Source organism: Engystomops pustulosus, chromosome 1 (genome assembly GCF_040894005.1).
Source record: "Engystomops pustulosus chromosome 1, aEngPut4.maternal, whole genome shotgun sequence".
Lineage (NCBI taxonomy): Eukaryota > Metazoa > Chordata > Amphibia > Anura > Leptodactylidae > Engystomops > Engystomops pustulosus.
Genome location: NC_092411.1, coordinates 169,046,156 through 169,074,096, shown reverse-complemented (window position 1 = coordinate 169,074,096; position 27,941 = coordinate 169,046,156). Strand labels below are relative to the sequence as shown.

General features: G+C 43.4%; 1 protein-coding gene across 2 annotated transcripts in view; it reads right to left on the bottom strand.

Annotated features, from left to right (window-relative positions):
* LOC140066437 (BTB/POZ domain-containing protein 2-like) overlaps nt 1–27,941 on the bottom strand; it is a 300,718-nt gene that overhangs the window by 152,440 nt on the left and 120,337 nt on the right. The window contains exon 5 of one of the 2 annotated variants that reach the window (XM_072113838.1): nt 12,896–13,093. The exons of the other annotated variant lie outside the window; for it this stretch is intronic. Within the exon in view, the coding sequence (XP_071969939.1) occupies nt 12,896–13,093 (198 nt within the window). The remainder of the gene's footprint in view (nt 1–12,895; nt 13,094–27,941) is intronic. 2 annotated transcript variants of the gene reach the window in all.

Sequence of the window (27,941 nt, the reverse complement as noted above, 5' to 3'; positions counted from 1 at the left end):
ATAATGGATAAACCTACAATGTGGTGGTGATTATGTTGTGTGAGTAGATTGTGTGTGTGTACAAGGTGCTATTTAGCAGACCAAGGTGTTGTTACCCACAATGTGCTATTTGACATATAAAAGAAACTGTGGACTGAAGTGGATGGATGGAAGTAGTGGTGTTATAAGGGGGGTTGTTCTGTGGACTGGAGGGGTCGGACTATGGGTATGTGTCAGCCGGAATTTCCAGCACACAGACCCATACCTTGTCTCATGCCAGCCACAGGAAAACTTTATTTATCCTCCATTACTGCATTGTGTCTAATCCTTATTAGTGTACTTTAATATTATAAAACCAAGATCTTCAATAGAGTTAAATATTTTTTTATCTGCTTGCAAAAAAAAAAAAAAACTGCTGCTATGTAAACTAAGATTATTATTAACAAAAATAAAGATTACCAGATTTGCCAAATATGAGATGTATAGGAGAGACGGCGGCGGCAAAATGCGGTACAAGCCTACCCGCTGCAAGGTGTCGCTGGCAGAACGTTTAAAACGAATGGGAAAGCCTTAAATGGGGTCACTCCCTTTGCAAACGGAGAAATCCTCTACAAACAGAAAGCCATTTAAAGACATCAACCACAAAGAACAACGGAGCTCCGTAACACACAGTTAGCACTTACTGCTTTAACGCATGTGCAGTGGGAACGCCGAAGGAGAAACAAACATGTGTAACACCGAATGGTCTGTGAGTAGTACCGGACTATGTTCCAGTATGTTCTAGCAATACTTTAAATTTTCCTTAAATGAAGCATTACATCAAGAACTATATGTGGTAAAGACATCCCTATTGGAAAGAATTGATCAAAGTATAGGCCAGTGGTGGCGAACCTATGGCACGCTCAGGGCCGGATTAAGGGTGGTGGGGGCCCCTGGGCACAAACTGGTGGGGGCCCTTCCAACAATGTTTTTTGAAGTATAAAGCCTGCCAGACTCTTTAGTATATAGCCTGCAGCCCCCTGTAGAATACAGCCACCAGCTCCCTGTAGTATACACCCACAAGCCCCCTGTAGAATTTAGCTGCCAGTCCCCTGTAGAAAATAGCCACAAAATAATAAACTTCATACTTACCCTCACCTTCCCTTCCAGTGATCCCATGATGCTCTTCCTCACTCTTCAGGCAGCCGCCGGCCACTGAAGGCACAGCTGCCATCGCTGGGGGAGATTGCTGATGCACTGTTTTGGCAGCAGCATGTAGTGATCAACTGACTGTTGGAAACTGGTGGAGGCCCCTTAAAAAGTGAAAGTGGTGGGGGCCCCGGGGCTAGAGCCCCAGGAGCCCCTCCTTTAATCCGGCCCTGGGCACGCTTGCCAGAGAGGGCACGCACACCATCTCCACTGCCGTCTCTATAGAACTGGCCAGGCAGGAAAAGCTGATTGCCGAGAGCTCCAGTGATCTTTCTTACTGTGGGCTGCATCAGACCTGCTCTGTGCTCAACAGTGCTGCCTAGAGACACAGCAGCAGGTCAGTGCCCGCCCCTCCACTCCCTCCCCTGCAGCCCAGGAACACAAGGAGAGTGAGAGAGAACTGCCGGAGCTTACAGAACACCCAGTGAGTACAGTGCAACAGGAGGGAGGAGGCAGGAGCTGCTCTGTGTGTATTACAGAGGCAGCAGGCAGGTTGCTGTGGGACACTAAACAACTATAGGTCCTTATTGTTTAGTGTCCCAAACTGCCCTTTATGACAGATGTCTGTGGCCACATATCTACTGCCCTTGGCCCAGATCTCTTGCCACTGTTCCATGCTGCCAGGGACCCCGGGGTGCACTACACTGCCCTCACTGACAGCAGGGCACAGGTGCCCAGAGCTCCGGACCATGGGAAGTGTATATATATGTGTGTGTGTGGCCACAGACATGTGTCATATGTGGTGATTTGACGGTAAATTCACCTGCCTGATTCCATGTAGATTTGCTGTTCAGTGCTCCCACCCTCCAACGTACAACACACACTTTACCCTACACACCCCCTGCCGAATTCAACAATCCTTCATATTGACCCTCTATGGCGGTACTGTTCCTCACTGTATGGGGGGGGGGGGTAGTGTCCCTCACTGTATGGGGGGGGGGGTAGTGTCCCTCACTGTATGGGGGGGGGGGGTAGTGTCCCTCGCTGTATGGGGGGGGGGGGTAGTGTCCCTCGCTGTATGGGGGGGGGTAGTGTCCCTCGCTGTATGGGGGGGGGGTAGTGTCCCTCGCTGTATGGGGGGGGGGGTAGTGTCCCTCGCTGTATGGGGGGGGGGGTAGTGTCCCTCGCTGTATGGGGGGGGGGGTAGTGTCCCTCGCTGTATGGGGGGGGGGGTAGTGTCCCTCGCTTTATGGGGGGGGGTAGTGTCCCTCGCTTTATGGGGGGGGGTAGTGTCCCTCGCTGTATGGGGGGGGGGTAGTGTCCCTCGCTGTATGGGGGGGGGTAGTGTCCCTCGCTGTATGGGGGGGGGGTAGTGTCCCTCGCTGTATGGGGGGGGGGTAGTGTCCCTCGCTGTATGGGGGGGGGGTAGTGTCCCTCGCTGTATGGGGGGGGGTAGTGTCCCTCGCTGTATGGGGGGGGGGTAGTGTCCCTCGCTGTATGGGGGGGGGGTAGTGTCCCTCGCTGTATGGGGGGGGGTAGTGTCCCTCGCTGTATGGGGGGGGGTAGTGTCCCTCGCTGTATGGGGGGGGGTAGTGTCCCTCGCTGTATGGGGGGGGGTAGTGTCCCTCGCTGTATGGGGGGGGGTAGTGTCCCTCGCTGTATGGGGGGGGTAGTGTCCCTCGCTGTATGGGGGGGGTAGTGTCCCTCGCTGTATGGGGGGGGGTAGTGTCCCTCGCTGTATGGGGGGGGGTAGTGTCCCTCGCTGTATGGGGGGGTAGTGTCCCTCGCTGTATGGTGGGGTAGTGTCCCTCGCTGTATGGGGGGGTAGTGTCCCTCGCTGTATGGGGGGGTAGTGTCCCTCGCTGTATGGGGGGTAGTGTCCCTCGCTGTATGGGGGGTAGTGTCCCTCGCTGTATGGGGGGTAGTGTCCCTCGCTGTATGGGGGGTAGTGTCCCTCGCTGTATGGGGGGTAGTGTTCCTCGCTGTATGGGGGGTAGTGTTCCTCGCTGTATGGGGGGTAGTGTCCCTCACTGTATGGGGGGTAGTGTCCCTCGCTGTATGGCGGTAGTGTCCCTCACTGTATGGCGGTAGTGTCCCTCACTGTATGGCGGTAGTGTCCCTCACTGTATGGCGGTAGTGTCCCTCACTGTATGGCGGTAGTGTCCCTCGCTGTATGGCGGTAGTGTCCCTCGCTGTATGGCGGTAGTGTCCTTCGCTGTATGGAGGGTAGTGTCCCTCACTGTATGGAGGGTAGTGTCCCTCACTGTATGGAGGGTAGTGTCCCTCACTGTATGGAGGGTAGTGTCCCTCACTGTATGGAGGGTAGTGTCCCTCACTGTATGGCGGTAGTGTCCCTCACTGTATGGCGGTAGTGTCCCTCACTGTATGGCGGTAGTGTCCCTCACTGTATGTATTTGTGTTGGCACTTTGCAATGATTACATGGACTTTGGTTTGGAGTTTGGGCACTTGGTCTCTAAAAGGTTCGCCATCACTGGTATAGGTGAATACTCTAATACAACTACTGTACACAAACAATTTGCTAAATAACATGTACTTACGCAATAAATCTGAAATGCGTTTTTTATGATTTTTTTAAATAACGAATTGGTCACACGTTTCCATGTGTTACATGATATAGTGTGTGTGTGTGTGTGTGTGTGTGTATATACATTTTTGTGTCTTTTATATATTGGATATCCAAATAGTTTGGGTTTTACAATAAATAGATCTGTACAATTTTATACAAATAAGTGTGACTTTTTGTGCAACAGTATAAGGGTATACTAAAGATTGGTGCTCTGGATACACTTGACCTTTTTTACTCCTCTATATGTATTTTGTGACCATTGTCATTTATCATAGGGTATTGTGAAAAAGTGGGTGTACTTTTTGACCTTGGTTTCAAAGGGGTGAGTGGGGGGTTTATACCCTGTGGATGGACAGTGTTATCCTGTTCCAAGTCCATTAGGGTTTGTAAGACCCTATCATCCCTTTGGTTGGTATTTCAAGTTCAATAGTTTCTTTTAAATGATGTTTGTGTAAGGCCAGTTTTCTGGCAAACAAATTTGTGTCCTTCACCCATAAGAAACCATCTAATGCTAGGGTTGGAGTAAATGATAACCCTTTTCAAAAGAGTTTCAACTCATTTTCGTCCAGGACATGTGATGATAAATTTATCACAAGTTTCTCCCCCTCATTTATGGCCATTAGTTCCTCAAAGGTCATGTCTTTCCTTATTTTCCATGAAAGCCCCACTTTTCCTGGTCTCCGAGTTGCATATTTGGGGCTGGTGGGACTAAAAAAAGACATTTTGGGTATAGCACCTGTATTTGGAGCATTTGGTATTAAGTCTGTCTTGGGATTTCATTATTTGACTCGCCATACTGGTGGTGGGTATGGCATTCGAGGGCATATGGAAGAATGGATGACAGAACAATGGCCGAGGATAGATTCCCGGTGGTTCCGCATAACCTCTTATAGAGATCCCAGATGGCATTCCAGACAGCTGCCACCACCTCAGAGACCCACCAAACATGGAGCATAGTGCCCCTGGAGTTTTGACAGCGCCAGCAGATAGGGGAAACAGAAGGAAACATGCTGTGTAGATGTGTGGGGGTCCTGTACCACCTAGTGAGGATCTTAAAACTTGTCTCCTGAATTTTACTGGACACCGAGAGCTTGTGTGTCAAGAGTAGGGATTTCTCACATTGCTCCTTAGTAAATGTCTCGCCCAATTCCTCCTCCCAGGCTCTCATGTAAGGCAACGTTAGGTCCTCCCCACTGCACCCAGAAAGCATTTTGTAGATGAGAGACAACCCATGAGGTGTTACTGTGCCCGTAGAACATATAGTCTCAAACGTAGTAAGTGTAATTGGGAGAGTTCTCCCCGGGGTCAATGACTGTATGAAGCTCTGCACTTGTAAGTAGTGTAGCCAGGCACATGGATAAATTGTCCTGTCTCCCAGTATGTCATTTAAGGATCGTATCCCCGTCCCAGATATGACCTCACCAAGTTTTTTTTATCATGTCCATTATCCAGTAGTAAAAGGGGGCACTTTTTGAGTGTTATGGGGACTCCATGGTAGCATAGGATTGGAGTGAGGGGACCAGGGACTTGAGCCATTAAAGGAGAAATATTGTAATATCCCAGTTGATCTTTGCAGGGAGCTGAAACTAGCCGGGGAGATGGCCGGAGGTTAGTATGGAACATTCCAAGTCCACCCACAAAGAGGCGCAAAGCCAGAATCTTGGAGTAAATTTTAAGATTGATACTAATCAGGGATATGGGCCTGTAATGTTTGGGGTCCTTACCTGGTTTGGGGTTTACTGATATGTGGGCCCTAAGGGATTGGGGCGTAAAAGGAAAACCTAGGTCTATGCAGCTAAAAATTTCAGTTAGAGGTGCGGCCAGGGCTTCACCAAAAACTCTATAGAATCTATCGGGCCCAGGTCTTTTGCCAACTTTTAGCTCTTATCACCTGAAGAATTTACTCAGGAGTAAAGTCACCATTGAGAGCAGTAGCCTCCTCACGGGGACTAGATTTCGGGGGATGTGATTCCAAATAAGCCGAGATCTCTCCAATCGACGGCCTGGATCGTCCATTTATCGGCATATTCAAAATAGTCTTTTATAGTTTTATCTCTAAGAGATCTCAGAGATCTCAGCTTTCAACATGTCAGAGGGAGTAGTCTTATTGGCGGTTTCTTTGGAACCTAAATCGGAGAATAGGGCTTTAAGTTTTGCTGAGTTTTCTTTTTTAAGTCGAGTGCCATGTGCCATAAATACCCCTGGATAGAGCCCTTAAAGGACACCTGTCATCAGCTCTGTGTCACTTGTCCTGTCACCTCTACCTGTTGGAGCAGCTCACAAGGATCCCATCCCAGCCTTTATCTAGTTATTTCATACATTAATCATTGTAAAATCATCTATTCTTTATTTTGTAAATGAGGCTGGTCACATGGTCGGAGGCAGTGATGTCACCCCTGTTACCCCTCCCCTCTCCTCCCCCTGCTCATGTCTGTGTGTAATGTATAGTAAAGCATGGCTAGTGTGAGTGCTGTACCTGCTGACATGCTGCATCCTCCTAATATACAGGTGAGAGACACAGACATCAGCTACACATGAATCTGACATGTTCTGCTGTAACATGGCTGCCTGGAGCTGCTGTATCTCTCCTAAACACACACACCGCACACACAGGCTGCAGGGGGCGTGGCCACCAGCACCAGGAAGCACATCATTATACAGCCTCACATCATTATACAGGCTGTCAGTCAAGCACTGGGGGTGTGGCTGTGCCTCCCACTCATGAATAGAGTGGACAGCTTGAATATGCTAATGCTTCATTGGACATTTCACAGGTCATTTGCATACAGCTTTAGGACCTCATTGCTTAGGTTTACAGGCATGTAGAGGGACAATGAAGGGATAGAGGCAATGCTCTCTAATGGCAGTTTATGAAAATATATTTAGTTTAGGGGGGTTATTTTGCATGACGGGTTCTCTTTAAGAGTTTCCCACATAATCGGCATGGGGGGGGGCGATGTCTGTCGTGAGGATATAAATTCAGTGATTACCCTGCGAACTTCTGATTCTCAAAGGGAATCATTGAGCAGGTTATCATTCAATCTCCATGAGAATTCCTAGGAGAGTTTGCCTAAGTGTCCCAACCACCCATAGACAGGCGCATGGTCCGACCAGAGAGTAGAGTCGATGGAGCATCTAGGGCCCCGGTCCAAGAGCTGATAGGACACAAGAGATAATCCAGGCGACCATAGCTATTATGTGCATATGAGTGGTGGCTGTAGTCCCTGACCCCGGGGTGAAGCACCCGCCAGAGATCGATCAACTTAAGACTTAGTAAGGCACGTCTCAATCTACGAATGGCTGGGTAAGATAAGGAAGACCTACCTGTGGATCCATACAGAGAAGGTTCAAGAGGAACATTAAAGTCACCACCCAGGATTAAGGCGGAACCATCTAAAAAGGCAGCCAGATTCTTCAGGACTCCGCAACTTGTCCCTGATTTGGGAAATAGACTTTAGCAAAGTGAAAACATTTCCTAGGTAGTCAATCTTAAGAAATAAAAAGCGGCCCTCTTGGTCGAGTTTATTGGCCGGTATGGTAGGTTGGAAAGACTTGTGGAAAGCTATAGAAACTCCAGAAACCTTCTGTGTGGGATGTGGGCAGTGGTACCATGTTGGGTAATATTTACTATGACACTTAGGAATACTATCTACCTTGAAATATGTCACTTGGAACATAGCCAATAACACACTGCATTTATGTAATCGGTATAATATTTGGCTACGTTTCTCGGTTTGTTGGTCTCTACGTTTCTACTGGTGTTGTAGGTGCAGAACGTTAATACTGCCATGGATTAGGCTGAGGAGAAACTAGAGTGTGGAATCAGAGGCATAGTAAGCCAAAAAGGTGTCCGGCACCGAGGGGAGAGGAGACTAATGGGGGGCCAGTCTCCTGGTACATCCCCGCATACAAAATACTTATCCTCTGGGAGAATATGCAGCCATGGCCAAAAGTTTTGAGAATGATACAAATGATTAATTTTTACAAAGTCTACTGCAGCAGGTTTTAAAATGGCAAATTGCATATATTCCAGAATGTTATAAAAAGTGATCAGCTTAACAACAATTTATTGCTAAGTCAGTATTTGCCTAGAAAATGAACTTTTTCCCCAAAAACACATTTCAACTTAATTGCAGGCCTGCCTTAAAAGGAGCAGCTAACATTGTTTCAGTGATTGCTCCATTAACACAGGTGTGGGTGTTGATGAGGACAGGCTGGAGATCAATCTGTCATGATTAAGGAAGAATCACACCACTGGACACTTTAAAAGGAGGCTGGTGCTTGGCATCATTGTTTCTTTTCTGTTAACCATGGTTATCTCTAAAGAAACACTTGCAGTCATCATTGCACTGAACAAAACGGGCCTAACAGGGAAGAGAATCGCAGCTAGAAAGATTGCACCTCAGTCAACAATCTATCGCATCATCAAGGAATTCAAGGAGAGCGGTTCCATTGTTGCCAAAAAGGCTCCAGGGGGCGCCCAAGAAGGCCCAGCAAGTGCCGGAGTGTCTCTTAAAAGTGAAGAGAAGCCACTTCTCTCCATAAAAAAACATCAGGGACAGACTAATATTCTGCCAAAGGTACAGGGAGTGGACTTCTGAGGACTGGGGTAAAGTAATTTTCTCTGATGAATCCCTTTTCTGATTGTTTGGAACATCTGGAAAACAGCTTGTTCGGAGAAGACAAGGTCAGCGATACCACCAGTCTTGTGTCATGCCAACTGTAAAGCATCCTACAACCATTTATGTGTGGGGTTGCTTCTCAGCCAAGGGAATCGGCTCTCTCACAGTTTTGCCTAAAAACACATCCATGAATAAAGAATGGTACCAGAATGTCCTCCAAGAGCAACTTCTCCCAACCGTCCAAGAGCAGTTTGGTGATCAACAATGCCTTTTCCAGCATGATGGAGCACCTTGCCACAAAGCAAAGGTGATAGCTAAATGGCTCAGGGAACAAAACCTAGAGATTTTATGTCCATGGCCTGGAAACTCCCCAGATCTTAATCCCATTGAGAACTTGTGGTCAATCATCAAGAGACGGGTGGACAAACAAAAACCAACAAATTGTGAGAAAATGCAAGCATCGATTGTGCAAGAATGGACTGCTATCTGTCAGGATTTGGTCCAGAAGTTGATTGAGAGCTGCCAGGGAGAATTGCATAGGTCCTGAAGAAGAAGGGTCAACACTGCAAATATTGACTTGCTGCATTAACTTATTCTAACTGTCAATAAAAGCTTTTTTGCTCATAATATGATTGCACTTGTATTTCTGTATGTGATAAAACTTGTGACAAATACACATCAAAACCAGAGGGCAACAGATCATGTTAAAATATAATATTTGTGTCATTCCCAAAACTTATGGCCATGACTATATAATCTGAGCGCCATTAAACTATTAATGGTACAGCTGAAATCCCGAGCAACTGAGCCCACCAATGAGGGGCAGATCTGGATGCGATTAACACGATAAAGGTAAAACAGTAGAGAAATGGTGTATATTCTAATTCTAACAAATTAATCTGAAAATTGTGACAAAGTCCAATTAATACATGTTTAGACTGTATGCCAACCACTTCCGGTTCCAACAGTCGGGCTAGTAGGCTTGCCTGAACCCCTTCAATGCGCCTCCCGCCATTTCTCTCTCGGAGGGAGCACCAAGATGAATTAATCAGTGGGCAATCGAGTAAAGCAACCTGTGCAAATTCGAAAGTCACCAAGAATTTTGGAAGGTCTCCCAGGGATCTGAACAAAGCCGACTTCCCATTCTTCTTCGCAATTAGTTGAAACGGGTAGCCCCATCTATATGGAATATCACTGGATTGTAGCTCTGCCAGTAAAGGACGTAGGGCTATCCGCAATTGTAGGGTTCTTCTTGCTATATATGGGAGCACAATGACTTTGGAGCCACAGAATATTTAAGCTCCCTAGCACAGCGAAGTATCTCCTCCCTTTCCTTGAAGAAGTGAATGCGGCATAGAGGTGCTCTAGGGCGCTCTGTAGATGCAGGCTTAGGGCTGAGAGTGGGGAGGATGCAATCTAACTGGATAGAAGAGGCAGAAGGTTGGTTAAGAATCTCAGCGAAAAACGCCTGGGCCCATTCTTCAAGCATGGATGATTCCACCTCTTCATTCCCCTGATACTCAAGTTATTGCGTTGATGCCGATTTTCAATATCCTCCAAGTGAGTCAGGATGTCAGATATATGAGTCCCATGCTCCTACAGGACTTGACAGTAAGCATCATGTTGATCTAGAATTTTCTCCTGGCAGCTTCAGATTCTGCCACACTGTGGCCAATATGATGCATTTCCTTTTGCAAACCATCAAGATCTCTTTTGTGAAATTCCTCCAGCCTTTAAAATAAACCATCTATCTCCTGTTTGGTGGGCATAGCCAGTCCCAGTCTTCTGGGGGAACTGCTGGCAAGGGAGCTGCTGAGGCCCCCTGTGTTTCTGTAGAGGTAGGCGGCAGGGCCCTGTGCGGTGTGGATGGCCATGCTGGTGGAGAGGAGGTCTGGGCCTGAGGAGGGTCCCTGTCACCCCCTGATAGTGGAGGGAAGTCCTCACGGTGGAACCAGGGGAGTGCTGGACTGGCTCATCTGGTGTCAGCTGCGATGGCCGGGCAGTGGCCGGTGAGGAGCAGGGAAGTAACGGCCGCCATCTTGGGCACCACATGTGCCGAGTACTCCGTCTGGTCCGCAGACCGGAGGAATTTAGTAATGGCGCCGGGAGTCTTCTCCTCTGCGGTCCTCCCAGACCCCCTCATGTGGACCATGCCGAGTTGACTGTGGTGTGCACCCGAAAAGTGGAGTTATAGCGGGGATGGCCGGGAGCTTGCAGTCCGTGCGACCTACTCCGCCTTCAGCTAGCCATGCCCCCCGGAAAGAACTTTTAGCCGTTCTTCTGCTTCCTGTCCTTGCAGAGGTTCAATGGGCATCCAGGTGGCCGTCATGGGGGATGCTTTGGAAATACAGATTTTTTTTTTTGTACTGGAGGTTTTAATTTTTTTTAGAATTATGAAAACGTTATAAAACCTATATAAATTTAGTATATCCGTGATCTTACCAACCCAAAGAATATAGGAGACATATCATTTGGTGCGCACAGTGAAAGTTCTAAAAACCAAGTCTACATGAAGTTTTTACCAATCTCACTGCATTTGGAATTGGATTTTCACACTTCCCAATAAACCACATGGAATATAAAATATTGTCATAAACTATGAAGTGCAATTTGTTATGCAGAAAACAAGCCCTCACACAGCTATTTACATGAAAAAATGAAAAAAAGTTAGATTTTTGAAGGTGGGGAGTCAAATGGAAACACAAAAAAAGGGCCTGGTTGTTAATGGGTTAATAAAACTTCAGTCATCACTGAACCAACATAACCCATACCCACCTCTCATGTATATTTTCATTCAAGCCATCGATTTCAATGAAATCTATGTAACGAAAGTTTGATGCTCTCACAAGCTCAGAGATTGTATCACCTTCTATTCGCTCAACAGAGGTAATAGACTTCTACTGTATGTCTATATGATGCTCATAAAAAACAGAGGAGGTCCGACAGAAGCACCCTCAACCTATTATGAGTCACATTGTTAACATGTCTTAAGGTCCCAAGAAGTTTTCTGTTCCTGGAAAATAATTAGTTATGCAAATAAGGTAGATGGTTATCAATCCTTAAAGGGAACCTGTCACCAGGAGACCCATTTTTAGCACTCCCCCAGTCCCCAAAGAGCATAGTACATACACTGCAAGAGTGTTTTTGTATAAAAAATTGATTTTACAGAAAAAAAGATATGTTATATTGTACCTTTCATTAGCATCTGCTGTATGACTAGGCAGTTGCCAAATGGTAGGGGCTGGAAAGGAGCAGTTCCCCCCCCCACCCTTGGGAAACATGTGACCTTTCCAAATATATGAATCACTCCCCACACTCGTGATTGGCTGTAGAGGAGCAGGGGGCATCGCTAACCAAGTGATGGGTGTTTTCATATATTTGAAAAGGTCACATGGAGAAGCTGAATCCCAAGGGTGGGGGGGAACTGCTTCTTTCCAGCCCCTCCCATTTGGCAACTGCCTAGTCACACAGCACATGCTAATGAAAGGTACAATATAACATATCTTTTTTTCTGTAAAACCAATTTTTAATACAAAAACCCTTTGGCTGTGTTTGTACTATGCTCTGTGGGGACTGGGGGAGTGCTAAAAATGGGTCTCCTGGTGACAGGTTCCCTTTAAGCGCTGCTATGTAATCCCTACTCCTTCCACATCCCTAACCCTCCCACTAGCATGACAGCAATGGGACGTTTAGGGATGATGAAGGAGTTATTATATACAGAGAAAGCAGTGCTGTAGGAGAGGTGTGTTCAGATGCCAGATCCCACTTTCCCCAACTGTAATTATGACCAATCCATAGCATCCTGACCACCTTTATGTCTGAAACACTAGTGGGCATTTATAGTGGTGTGATAACAAATTAGCTCAAATTCTGTCTGCCACCAATTTCTGCCATCCCATGTTGATCAACATAGTAGATGTGCTGTGGCAAGCCTGTTGAATTACACTGCCTGGTCTCTGACATTAAAGATATACAATGTGCCCTCTTGGTGAAGGTTGATGAGCTGTTAATGAGCAGGCCAATGATTTTTTTTAAACTGTCTCTGATGTATTAATGCTCACATTGCTAACCTTTCAGTTGATCCGGTGGCGCTTTTATAGTATAAGTTAAATGATATTTTCCCAGTGGCACATTCTCTCCTTTAGCCACTGAAAAGGTACTGTGGCATTCCCACTTCATATGCAATAAATGTGCCCATTCAAACTCAAATCCAGGGCATTCATCGTTATCCTTAAACCCAAGGATAGGTGTGTCATGGAAGGATAAAGCAAGACCTCTCTTACAGCGTTGGCATTTATCTATGAATGCAAACGTCACTTATTTTTTCCAAATCCGGTGTAACACAGGAAATGCCTTCATAAGATTCATTCATTGTTTAAGAGGTGACCCCCGAACCAAAAAATTAATTTCTCCTATATTCATTTTGCTAGGGTTGAAATAGATATTATTCACAGTGAGAACACCAAGTACACTTAAAACAATAAGGTGACATCTCCCAACATCAAAATCACTGCAAACCATCAATAGTTTATTTTAACTAGAATAGAAATATAGTGATACAATAATTTTACAGTATACCTGCAGCAAATTCCTCGATGGTCATAAGTGGGAAACGAATAAGCGATAATGCTTTGCCAAGTGCTTTCCGCTTGTTTTCGGATGTTATAGGTTGCTGTTGTCTCTGGCACTCTGCCTCAGACCAGCGTACAACTGCATTAAATAGTCTGTTTTCACGAATCCCTAGTGTGTCCCGTTCTAGTACTGCAACAAGGGTATCTGGAAAAAGAAGAAATATACATTGTAACTACAAATAACCTGCTTCACCCCAGAGGAACTCCTTCTCGATGGTCTTTACTACGGAAAGTCCCATGGGAAATGAAGTGATGAGGAATAATGTAAATCATCAGTTGAATGTCAACTGCTTAATGCAGGAAGAGGTACAGCGCTGCCTCAACAGCACTAAAATAGACAAATCTCCATCCCAGATGGCATACATCCTAAGCTCTGTAAAGTAGTTCATACAGAGGAGCATAGTATAATATAACAGAAGGGCTGACAAATGGCAGATGAGGTTTAATGCAGATAAATATAAGGTTATGCACTCGGGTTGAGGAAATGAAAATGTGTTACAATGAAAAATATTTCTTGGTAAAACTGATGGAAAAAAAAATACTTGGGGATATTGGTGGATAGTAAACTCTATTTTAGTGATAAGAGCGAGGCATATGCTGCTAAAGCAAAAAACATATGGGATGTATCAAGAGAGGAATAGATTCTCACAATAAGGACATAGTTTTACCCTTATACAAATCACTGGTCAGACCACACATGAAATAGTGTACATTTTTGGGCACCAGTTTATTAAAAGGACAGAGTAAAACTGGGACGGGTGCAAAGAAGAGCAACCAAGATTATTAGGGAAAATTAGGGACAAAAATACAATGACACATTATAACATTTGGGTTTATTCAGTTTAGAAAAAAAGACCACTGAGGGGAGACTCATAACAATGTACAAATACCTGAATGGGCAGTACATAAATCTATCCAAAGATCTTTTTATACCTAGCCCTAGGGCCAGGGCTAGGGCGCATCTTCTAAGCCTAGAGGAGAGGAGGTTCTACCATCACCATAAACAGAGGTTCTTTGCTTTAAGAGAAATGAGACAATGGAACCCTCTGCCAAAAGATGTTGTATTGGCTGATAATTTTAAAATGTTCAAGAGGGGCCTGAATGTATTTCTGGAGAGCAATAATATCACATTGTATCGGAATAAAACTTTTGTGAGTAGTTTGATTTATTCCAGGGAGTTATTCTGACTGCCAAATTAGGGGTCGGGGAGGAATTTTTCCCTGCTTTGGGCCAATTGGCATCAGCCTTGCAGGGTTTTTTTTTTGCCTTCTTCTGGATCAATGGAATATAATGTATAGGATGGACTGATGTCTTTTTCTAACCTCTTTTACTATTATACCATTTACAGAAGTAACTGCTTACATTTCTTAATCAGGTTAAATATGAAAGATGCTGGAAAAACATTCTCTACTGCGGAAGTTCCTTTGTGAACATGGCACCAAAAGTCAGTTTTTAGCAATAATTTTCCAGCGAAGTCGCACAAAATCCTCAGCAATAATTATGATAACACAGATTTAAATTTTGCAAAGACTATTTTTTGATGCAGCTTTTTTATGCAGTATATGGTTCAGATTTAACCCCTTCCCGACATTTGACGTAATAGTACTGCATCGCGGGAGGTGCGTTCCCGCAAAATGCAGTAGTATTACGTCAAACTTCTCGCCCCGGCTCCTGAACAGAGCCGGGGCGAGAAGCTGCGGGTGTTGGCTATATATTATAGCCGACACACGCCTCTAACACCTGCGATCGGAGATACCCCTGTTAGGGGCATTTCACAAGAATCGGAATGCAATCGGAACCACGGAGCCCCCCCCCCCGGTAAGCGCCGCGGGGGGGGGGTGCGTGGTTCCGATTGCAGCCCCGGGACTGCCTGTGCCCGGGACTGCCTGTGCCCGGGGCTGCGCGATCTGCTTCCTGGTGCCAGGTGCTAGGACATCTGTACATCTGTATTACACTGTGTAAGGTGAAGAATAGCTTAAACAAGCTTGTATCAAGCTGTATCGCTTGTTCAAGCTAAAATGTAAAAATGAATAAAAACAGTTAAAAACATTAAATAAAAACATTAAATAAAGTTAAAGTCCCCTAAACACAAACATTCCCTATACACATGTAAACCCACAAAAATCGCCAACCCCCCCCCCCCCCATATTTGGTATCGCCGCATCCATAACAATCCGTACAATAACTCAGAAACATTATTGGAGCCTGCTCGGTGAACGCCGTAAAAACAAAACATGAAAAACGCGCTAAAAATGTACATTTTTCATAAAATCTCTTCACAAAAATGTTCTAAAAAGTTACCTATCCGAAAAGATGGCGATGCAAAAACAAATGAGATTTCCTCGATATTAGTTTTTTTCCAGTAAAATTGTAAAAATAAATGAAAAACTATATAAATGAGGTATCACCGTAATTGTAGTGATCTGTAGAATAAAGATAATATAGTATTTTTAGTGTACAGTGTACGACTCCCAAAAAATACGAAAAGAAAGGAAACCAAAATTGACAATTTTCTTTACACCCATACATTCAAGAGTTAATAAAATCTCATCAATAAGCTAATTGAAATATTTGTAAATTGCATCTCATGTCGCAAAAAATAAGCCCTTATATGTCCAAATTGCCAAAAATAAAGATTGTGTAGCCAATAAAAAGTGACAATGCATAATCTGCTCTGAATGGCGCAGCTTCCCTTCGGTGCCCTGGCATGTGCCCATACAGCAGGTTACCACCACATATGGGGTATTGTTATACGCGGGAGGGATTGGGTATCAAATTTTGTGGAGCGTTTTGGTATTTTATCCACTGAGAATTTGTACATTTTTTGAAAAAAACTTTTTTTGGCTAAATTAATGTGATTTCAAAATTGTATCTGATTTTGTTTTAACCCCTGTAAAACAATTAAAAAGGTTAACAAACTAGATAAAAGTTGTTTTACGTACGTTGAGGGGTGTAGTTTCTATAATGGGGTAATTTATGGGGTTTTACTTGGCCTCTCAAAGTGATTTGAAATCTGAGCCATAACCTATAGTAGGTCACAACCTATTGTAGTATCTAAATTATCTACTGATGTACGGCATGGGGGGACCTGCTGCAATGACTGACGCTAAGTCTTATTTTCAAGGGAGGAATCATATTTCTAAGCTTAAAGAAAATTGTACTAGGTAATATTTTCGAGGGATGTCCTATTGGACACACTCCTATTTTGGAGCAGTTAGAAACAACTTAATAATGGACTAAATCTTCAGTAAATGTGGTGCATGGCATGAAGGTGCAAATTACTCTTGTTATCTAGCATAGACAGATTGATACATCTCCCCCATTATGCCTCCAGCAACATCAAATTCTCCAGCTGATGTCATTCAAGTGCTATCAGGTGACATGCCATTCAAGGAAAGGTCATAGATGCAGCGATTGTAAGCACTGACTATTGCACATCACTAACAGCAGTAACTCCCACCTGTGAACCTGTCACCAAAAATGCTAATTTTAGCTGGTGACATGTTCCAATGGCCTATGCTATGTTTATTTTAAAAATGAATTTGTCAGCATTCTGAATACTTCCACTACTTTATCAAACTTTATTTCACATTACCTGGCTCCTTGCCAGCAACATATAGGATGTCCCAAGGGCGGACAGCTGCAGCTGCCTTTGTTTCAGTCGTGTGCATTCTTCCTCTCCTCCATACTCACCCAGATCCCTCTGCCTCTCCCCTCTCCTGTCACAAGCATGTAACAGGCAGGAGAGGGAGGGGGATGGTGTGGAGGAGAGGAAGAATGCACAAGGAGACGTAGGCGCAAACAGGCTGTAGTGGCAAACCACCCTCACTGGGACATTTACAATTTTGTTAGTATTCAAAATCCGGTTCAACAGGTTCATGCTCCTCCAGCAGTTAGCACTGGTATCACAATGAAAGTCGGCTGACAGAGGCAGGAGAACATCCTGTTAATGCCACCCGACCAATCGGATCTATGGATCTATGTCAACGTACAACACCCCTGAACAGGCGCAGACAAGTTTAAAGCATTGCTACGCCAATGGTCACCACGTGGAGAAGAGTACAGCAAATCGCCGTCTCCTCTGAATGGAAGCCAAAAGAAAGATTGCCACCTAAAGAAAAGAGCCAGTAGTGTTTAATCTCAGATGGGTTTTCTATACTGGACAACCTTTGTGAGTATGGTTTCTCTCTCAATAGATATGAGGGGGGAACACTCTCTTCAAGGTCAGCCTGAAGGGCTGTTATTAAATAAAGTCATCCGTCATTAACGGAAATTACTAGACCTCCTTTTCCTGTTACCTGATATCCAGAGGCGAAGTGGATGTAATGTGGAGACTCCCTGCCTGGCAACAGTTACTGTCTAGGGGACTCACCTAAATTTCAATCTCCCCACGGACACTCTCTCTCAAGCTTGGGCAAAAGGAAGTCCTGAAAAGGTTTGTTACAGGAGACAAGGTGGGCGGACGTGATCTCTGCAGTGTTTTTTGTTTTCTTGTTCTTGTGTTGCACTCCAACACTTAGCTTTCATGCTTTCAAAGGTCAGTGTAACTATTTTTGCCCATAATTCCTGGTTCCGCTTAGATTATTTGTCCTTAGCTGAAGGGTATCTCATATAGGGTGAAGGGTATCTCATATAGAAATACCAGAATTAGTGATCTCAGACCACACCCCTTTTCTTATCTGCCTAGAGGAATCTTTTCTTAGGGGCTCAGATTACTTGTGGAGGCTCCCGACTTATCTGGGCCAAAATTAAGATTTTCATACCCAGTTACAAGGGTAATGGCTGAAATATATAACAACGCACGCAGTACATTCTGAAGAACCTCGGCTGTGTTCGTCCGATTCATTAAGAACGTGCGCCAGAAGTCATGAATCTGTCGCTTCCTTTCATTGGCCCTACAATTTACAGTCTTTTTTGTGGTGCACCTTTACTAGGGGGATGCGACACAATTTCCATGTTAAATACGGCGCTTGGTCCGGATCAGTCGTACTGACCGATGGCACGCACCCTAATTTGTCTCATATGGAGCCTAGCACAGCTGCACCACAAAAGGGTTGTAGGCACTTCTTAAATACCTGTGCAAAGTCTGACAAAAGTGCCGCGAAAAGCCCTTAATGAATGTACCACATAATGTCCAACACTATAGGACTTAAAAAGAAAACTAATACCAAAGTCGAAGAATATAGCAAAACACAGATATCAGCATATACCAAGTGCCAGAGAACCTCCACCTTGGTAAATAAAGAGAATTGGGGAAAAGCTAAAAATGATTATGAGGAGTGGCTGAAAAAAAGGGAGATGCTATACAGAAATAAGCTGGAAGCTTTTCTGATATGGAGATAAGGCGGGCAGATTACTGGCATGCTTTGCAAAAGGGATGTTTCCTTTACCTTCTATTTTGGCTATTAAAGATAGTAAGGGAGACACCAAACATAATACTGGGGACATTGTGAACATCTTTAAATCCTAATTATGAAAATCTATATTCAGTCCCTCAGGCCCAGACCCCCACACTGGAGGATTGGTTGGGAACTCTTAATTTGCCAACTGTCCCAGAGGATAATCTCCTAAAATGGACTGAACCTATCTTCCTGGAGGAAGTGCTCTTGGTTATACAGGGATTATCTAAGGCGCCTGGCCCAGATGGGTATACGGGCAAATTCTTTAATCAAAATTTGCCTAGAAAATGAACTTTTTCCCCCAAAACTCATTTCAACTTCATTGCAGACCTGCCTTAAAAGGAGCAGCTAATATCGTTTCAGTGATTGCTCCATTAACACAGATGTGGGTGTTGATGAGGACAAGGCTGTAAATCAACCTGTCATGATTAAGTAAGAATCACACCACTAGATGCTTTAAAAGGAGGCTGGTGCGTGGCATCATTGTTTCTCTTCTGTTAACTATGGTTATCTCTAAAGATCTAACACTTGCAGCCATCATTGCACTGCACAAAACTGGCCTAACAGGGAAGAGAATCGCAGCTAGAAAGATTGCACCTCAGTTAATCTATCGCATCATCAAAGAATTCAAGGAGAGAGGTTCCATTGTTGCCTAAAGGCTCCAGGGTGTCCAAGAAGGACCAGCAAGTGCCAGGACCGTCTCTTAAAAGTGTTTCAGCTTCAGGATCGGGCTACCAGCAGTGCAGAGCTTTTTCAGGAATTGCAGCAGGCAGTTGTGATTTAATCTGCATGCACTGTGAGGTGGAGACTCTTGGAGCAAGGTCTGGTGTCAAGGAGGACAGCAAAGAAGCCACTTCTCTCCAGAAAAAACATCAGGGACAAACTGATATTCTGCAAAAGGTACAGGGAGTGGACTTCTGAGGACCGGGGTAAAGTCATTTACAGCTTGTTCGGAGAAGAGAGAGATACCACCAGTCTTGCCTCATGCCAACTGTAAAGCACCCTGCAACCATTCATGTGTAGGGTTGCTTCTCAGGCAAGGGAATCGGGTCTCTCACAGTCTTGCCTAAAAACACATCCATGACTAAAGAATAGGGAAAATGGTGCAAACCATCACTGCATGAAGGAAGTCCACGCTGAGTCTCGAATTCACACAAAATATTCTTTATTCTTTTAGATGCATAGGTTACATGAGGAGGCAGTAAGGTTAACACGTTTCGATGCTAGCGCGTCTTAATCATAACCTGTAGGTACTACTAACGCTTTACCTTATATCTGATTCAGCCGGGCTGATCACAGGAAAAGTCCCGCCCACCCTTCGGTCGCATGACTTTGAGTGACACACCTACTTTCGTCACGTGATCGCAGGTGAGTTTGGAAACATTGTATACAGGTAATTAAAAACGTTATAATACTTTAAAATTGAAATTCGTGGCTTGTAAGTACTATACATTCGTATTAAAAGCATACAAAGTACAAAATAACAATGGGAAACATACCAAACCATTTGTCGTTACATGGAAAGGAGGGTAGAGAGGTGGATATAGTATATAATAGACATTATCATATATCGACATACACGTGTATCTCCGATTTTACTATTTTTCAATGAAACACTAAGATATGAAGGACAAGCGCAATACATTAGATATTATTTTCCTAATTACAAATATGCATATAACGAAAATGTATATACGACAGAGATAGAGGTCATATGCGACGAAAAACACGGGGGGGGGGGGGGGAGAGCATGGCACACACTTACATGCACCAGGAATAGGATGGTGAACTTCGGTGGACCTCGGCGCAGCAGCGACACCTAGTGGACATCGGGCGCACGACTTTAGTGAATCGCCGGAAGACCCGGATCCTCGTCGGAGACTGGATCGCGACAGGACCGGGTAAGTAAATGAGCCCCAGTATCTCCGGCTAATTTAGCCCACTTATCTCAAGCACCTTAGGATAGATAACAAAATTCTCTGAAGTGAACATAAGTAAAATAAGGTCCTGTCTTTTATTCATGCCTGACGGAAGCCTACTCTGCAACACAAAAATCCAATAGGATTCTCTATTAAAGAGTTTCCTTTTCATATTGCCACCTCTAATTGGGCACCTGACTTTTTCTATACCTGTCCATGTGAACAATCTGGTGAACCCTTCCAAATCCACACCAGGTCGTCTATGTACCGACCAAACCATACTATAGATGCCTGGTGTGGATTGGATTCTGAAAAAATACCACATTCTTCCCACTGGGACATTATATATATATATATTGGCAAGGGAGGGGGGATAAGGAGGAGGGATATTGCTATTTTCATGTTGATAACCTAACTTTCATTGAACCATGTTCTCCCCTGAGGCGGATGTTAGCCTTTGTCCACTGTTTGTATTCTTGAAAAATGGTAAAATAAAATCTAAAAAAAAGAACCACTATCCATTGGCGTTGATCACAGAACTCTTTGACTGCTTATGTTAAATCAAGGTCTTCACCAAACTAGATCTCCATGGGGCGAATAACCTCATCCGGATCCGTGAAGATGATGAATGGAAGAACGCCTTCAATACTCCAGATGGGCACTTTGAGTACCTGGTCATACCATTCGGAGACTGCAACGCACCAGCTGCTTTTGAGGAGTTTGTCAGCAACATTTTCAGAGACTTTCTTTAAAATACGAGATTAGCTATAGTATACGATAGCCGTGAGTCTTTTTACTCGAAATGAGTAGCTGTTTGTGGATACCGCTGTATGCTGATTGATTTTACATGATGATTGAATAATGAAGAAATAAAAATTTGTTAAAATGCTGGATCGTACGATTCTCTTTTTTACATTGTTATTCAATTCCGCAAACCAGAGGTTTTATCCTGTGCACGTCCAATAACCTAGAGAATAACCTAATGCTCACAGTTGCAACGATTTCTTTTAAAACACACCAACCATATGGACTACTTTACAAATTACCAAGCACCGATCTTTATCACGGTGTATGGCAATGCAGAGAGCCGCAAAAATTCAGGTGGTAGCACCGATTGCGGATAAAATACATATTCCGTTGCCAATAGTTCCATGACTGTTACTACATTCTAACGTACTTCACTTTAGCTTGCTATGATTACTACATGTGTGTCTACTAGCGGCCAAATGGGCCATAATGGTAAATTGGATGCAAAATAGCAAACCCCCCCCACCACACACACAGGTAGCAGATCTGATGCAACTGATGACTGGTTAATTCTATGAAGCAGAGATCAAGCCACTAGTTCAACCTTTTGTTAACCCCCACCTGGTATATGAAAGCAGACATATCAGACAAATTAAGTAGGCTCAAAGTGACATGATGTATAGATCCTAACTTTGGAGCTGACAGCTAAAATCACAGAGACAGGTAATAAACAGGCGGTGAGTGGCGTAAACCACTGTATCAGTCACCTATGAGATGGAAAGGGGGGATGGAGGTTTTGTTATTTCCCATTTATTATGGAATTCATCAGTTGGGAAGTTTTTTGTCTACAATCAGACTGGAATACTCAAGTGCAATAAATCTTTAACTTTATGATACATGTATATAATACACATATGTACTTAATGCCCTGTGTACAGTGTCAGGCTTCTGGGGTAGTGGACCCACTGAACCACCGCAGACGATGATATAAGCCAACACCTCGGACCGGAATCTAAGTGGCTCCTGGTTTTCACCAGAGCCCCCCGCAAAGCGGGTTGGACTTGCTGCAGTGTGGTACCACCAGGTTGTTCCAAAAGTGTGACTTGTCCGAGGTGGCAGCCAAGGCGAGCTACAAAGACATTGGGGACAGGCAGGAGATCAGGACAGGCAGCACAGGATCAGAGTCGGGGATGTAGCAACAGGTCAAGGCAGGCAGCGGAGGAGCGCATGGAACCGAGGTCACAACAGGAAATCACAACAACAGCACAGAGCATGGAACACATCTTTCTATAGGGCACAAGGCACGAAGATCTGGCAGGGTGTGCAGGGAGAGGCAGGTTTATATAGAATTCTGGGAAATGGCCAGAGCCAATTAATGGTGCGCTGGCCCTTTAAATTTTCTGAAGCTGGCGCACGTGTGCCCTATGAGATGGGCACACGTGTACACGGCTCGAGCGGGGAAGAAGAGCGGGGAGAGGTAAGCAGTATATATATGTATGTAACATAACAAAACCTTGCGCAGATGGCTGGGTACAATCCAAATTTATTATATCTCTTTTTTATTGTATGTATATAAAAACTAAACCCATATAATTATTTTTGGGGTATTTGCCTACAGTAGCTGCACCAATACCTTTGTATTAATTTTAACCAGCTCCCCCGTGGGTCAAAATGTTCAAAATGGTGTCATCTTTGGGGGTTTTCTACTGGTACTTTGTGGGCTCTGCAATTACAATGTGACACCACAAAATATTTGTAGCCAAATCGGTCTGCCAAAAACCAAATACCATTCTGTTCTGGACATCACTGTGTTCTGAAACAGCAGTTGACATCCACTTGTATTGTATTGCCGTATTTGGAAGAAACAGCCCCAAAATTTTCAGATGTATGTTTACCTCTAACATTTTCTGAATGTGTACATTTTAGGGCTAAATGAGAATATTCTTTTACAAAAATATATATAAATATATAAAAATTTCCAATCCATTTTTTATTTATTCCTAAAAAAGTAATAAAGGGTTAACATGCTTCCTAAATGTTGATATAGTTGATATATAGTTTGAGATGTTAAGTTCATAAAGTGGTGTTACTTATGGGGTTTATAGTACATAAGTCTCTATAGGGAACTTCAAAACAAAATTGGTCACCAAAAATATAGCTTTTTTTCAATTCTCTTGAAAATCTGAAAATGCCCTACAAAAACTATAAACCTTTGAACATCTTAAAAAAATGAAAAACGTAGAAAAAATTATGGAAATGGAAAGAAGACAAATGGCTAAAGTTTTCTACAAAAAAAATGTGTTATGACTTTTTGTCTAAAATGTAGAACATTTGAAAATTGTAATTTTGTCAAAAATTTTCCTAAATTGTTTACATTTTTATCCCCCAAAAAATTAACTGATCCGCGAAATTATACTACTAACATAAACTACAATTTGTTACAAGAAAACAAACAAAATCTGAAAATCACTAGGAAAAGTTAGTGTTTAAAAATTATTATCACAGGAAGAGACACTGGTCAATATGCAGTAAAGACTTACCAGCTATGGAGAGGGCTCAGCCAGTGAGCCCGCTCCATGCACCCGCAGCCAACCTGTGATGTGCTATTAGACACGGGTCGTTAAAGGATTAAAGTGGTATTCCCTCAAAGACAAGATTCTTAAATATATGCAGGATAACAAAATAACATATTCTCTAATTCAATGTTATTAACAAAAATACAGCATTTCCCAGATATATTTCCAATCTGTCAGCTCTGGTGTACACAATTTTGGTTGCACCAGGATTCGACCGTAAATCTTCTTCTGGCTAGGGTCGAGCATGGCAGGTTCTTCTCATGAAAATCTCCTTTCTGCTTCCTGTAGTGTCTCTCTGAACTCATGCCCCTACCCCTTTCATTCCAAGATGAGCTCACATATACACACTTCCTTCCGGCAAGCTTGAGAAGAGTAAATCTACAAGCTACAGGAAAGATAAGAGGTTTAAGAAGATGGTACTCAGCACTATCCTACCTCCCAATATACACTTAACAAAACTGTAGTGGAGGAGCTATCGGCAGTGTCGGACTGGCCCACCAGAGTACCAGAGGATCCTCCGGTGGGCCCCTGGCTCAACCCAATACTGAACACCAGAGGTCCATCAGAAAACACCACAATATGGAGACTGCTAGAGTATATTTCCTGGGAGATAATGAAGAGTGGGCCCCCAAATTGATTTTCTCTGGTGGGCCTAAGAAGACTCAGTCCGACACTGGCCATCGGTAATGTGCAGGGGTCCAACCTATACCAAACAAATATACAACCATAAAATAAATACCAAGAACTAACTTGCACTACACCAGACACATGATCTGGAACACATATTTATTGTTTTAAAATAATTAAAAAGTCAAATGGTGACTTGATAACAACTAATAGCCTTATTTAGTTTTGTGGTTATAGATTCTGACATAAGCTTTATTTGATAGGTAACAGAACGTCACAATATAAATACAGGAATGTTCCTGAATTCACCTATAGGCAAACAACATTTCATATAAAACAAAATAACACTTTATATAAAACATAAAATGGGATCTGTGTAAACAGTGTAAATAGGATTACAGGCTGGGCTATAATGAAAGGTGGCACTGTAGGGCCCTAGTGCTGACCTTTTCAGAAAAAAAAAGTTAAAAATACTTGATTTCTGTCTTTTTATAAAAAGTGAGGAATATAGGAGAGCGATATATGAATGTCCTTCACTTGCAATGTGGTGAATTGTTGAAAATATCTTCATAGGCAAAGGAATAACTTTGGTTGACTTTGTTATATAGTGGCCTTAGTCTATGCATCAAGCATTTGTTCATACGCCTTAAAGTTTATACAACTCACTTCTGCCGGCTACAGTCAATATTGTATATTGTTATGATGTAGGACATGTGGCATTGGATGTAGCATAATCTCCTCTATAAATGTAAAGACTCACGGTTCTTGACTTTCGGCACAATCCGGACTCGTTATGTCTGTGCTGATGTGAGTCGGCCGCGGCACTCTTGGTTCCAGCAAGTAATCTCGGCGTTGCTGTGTGTCCTGTCCACGTGCTCCTAACCCCGACATGATCAGCTGGTTCAGGTCCTGATTGTCCGCCGTGCACTGCAAACACCTGATGTGGTAGGTTAATCAACGCTGTGATACAATATGTATCTTTTTAGTTGCCGGCAATTCCTTGTCAGTTATCTCCCATCCACACTGAAAACAATGTTCTTTCCAAATGCGTTTCAGAGCCACTACTCGGCTCCTTCCACATAGCCAGAAAACTAAAATTTCTGCTGCACAAACGTAGTACAAGCGTTAGACACCAATACTGTTAGATTTGAAAATGATTTGTGCCTTTTTCCAACTCACTTCACATTTCACTTCAGACAGAACTTTGAAGTCCAACTTTCTTTTTTTAAACGTATTTATGTTTTTTCATTTTTTTTATAAAAACATTGTAGATGTAACTATGACAATACAGTGGGAATGAATGGAAACATAGCATCGGGAAGCAAAATAAACCCACAAAAGCAGTTTCGGTCACAAGATTGGCAGCATACAGACTGTGATACCATAGTCAAGACAACAACAAGCAACTAGACAGACAAACACACAACACAAACACCCTATACCCACCCTACACCCACACAAACAGAAGGAGATCAGCAGGTTTTAAGGCAGTCACACTGCAGTATGAGGATTTGCAAACCAAATTAGCTCAAACCTATTAAAGGGGTATTCCAGGAATAAGCATATTTCATATAGAATTCTGTCCTTAAAATATATGCTTATATGTATATAGTTGTTATTTAAAATTTTGCTCTCCTTAACAGAAAAAATGCTGTTGACATACACTGTAATGAAATATTTGCCTTCAATCAGTCAATGATTTTCTCCACATGGAACAGAAACAAGACAGAAGATGGCTATTGGTCACATCACATGTTCATTATACCCATGCCTCACAGGGGTATAGTAAATACAAGGTAAAAATTTAGATTGAATCAAGAAATCCCCGTCGCTTACCAGAGAGTCAAAAAAGGTAAGCTCAACTTCCCTCCAATCATCATCAGAGAGGTCAGGAAGATCACTTTTCCAGTTTTGAAGAGATCTATCAAAGGGTCTTCAACCCTACAACTGCAGGACTGCTGGAGTACCCAGCTGAGTTTTCAATTAAGAAAATTCCTTTGACAGGTAAGTTGTGTCAAACTGGAATTTGATAACTGGAATTCAGCCACAGTGGAGTGCAGGGAGACGGAGGAGGTGGTCCAGAGTTATGAAACAGCAGATGGACCTCTGCCAGCAGATGGCAACCATGCACAGATGAAGCGTTCTGGAGGAAGGAGATTTATATCTGCACAAAAATTAGTAGGAGCTTCATACAATTCCATTTTGGCCCCACAAGACCAGTAGCTGCATTGCCTCTGTCAATATTTGGCCACCAAAGAGCATAAACCAGCTGAGAAGCCAGGTAGTAGAGATACAGGTTAGGCTTCTTTTTCACACTTGCCCACGCTTTCTTTCTAGAAGTCTTTTTAAACTCATAGATGGTATCCTTAGATCCTTTTATTGGTAAGGAGCCCCCCCTTAATATATGGAAAGGCACCATGTACTAATGCACACTAGTATTATACAGAGTGCAAGAAAGGTAATTGATAAACATACTATAAACCAGGAGAAAGTCACATACATCAAGAATATTTTCTTCACCTCCAAGCTAAAAGAAATACCTTTATTAACATAGGAGGGGAGGTACTATCATAACCAATTCTGTTATGATAAACCAGTTCTGTTAATGCTAGCAAAGCCAATCACAATAGATCAATAGGTCAGCAAACATGCAATACAAATATTCTGGTAATGTGTAGGATGGACATGGTATGTAACCTATGATAAAAAGTGCAATGCTCAAACAATGAACACACAGTACTCCCCTACCAAAAAAAACAAAAAAGAAAATTTTAGGGGAAGCAAGGAGGTCACTCACCAAAGGTAGTCAATAGCCATTGTGAGAGATTACAGTATTACAGCAGATATTAGCCGCCATTTTGTGTACATAACTTCCAGTTTGTATAATCTGCATAGTGATTAAAACAGGCCACATGTCACGGGAAATGGGTGAGTTTTCAGTTTCTGTTTCTCAAGAAACAGAGACCTAGCTGACCTTTGTGCACAGCGAAATTGACCTAGGACCAGAGTTTAATTAGCTGGTCAGTTATTCTTCAGAAGCCAATGAGGTTACTTATTAACATTTGCTAATCACAGAAGCAAAGCATAACTAATCAAGATGTAGCATTGTAATGTATTAAGATTGACACATTGGGGCAGATTTATCAAGCTGTCTGAAAGTCAGAATTTTTCTAGTTGCCCATGGCAACCAATCACAGCTCCCCTTTAAAATATTCATGAGCACTGGTAAAATGAAAGCTGAGCTGTGATTGGTTGCCATGGGAAACTAGAAATATTCTGACTTTCAGACAGCTTGATAAATCTGCCCCATTGAGCATGGTAACGTGTGCTCGCATTGGCGGCAGCGGAACCGCGTACTACCAGGTCTGCGTCACCGATCCGCGTCAGAGCCAATCAGCACGGCATCAGATGAGGGCAGACTTATAGATACCTCCCCTTCGATACAATATAAACAAGGGTGCAGATTGTCAAATATAAATATAATAGAGAATATAGAAGCGTTCCTCCACGTCAACAGCTCTGCTGGGTACGATTAGTAAACTGAGACCCATGCTAACAAAAGAGCCAGCTGACTCAGAATATCCCCGGAGAGGGTGAGAACTCCAACACAGAGCGCTTCATATTATGGTCAGGGGGGACGTATAAGTTTTCTAGATAAGGAGCCTAGATGACTTAGCGATGTGCAGGCAGTAGAAATATAATATTCTGCATGTCAGGGCTTCAAA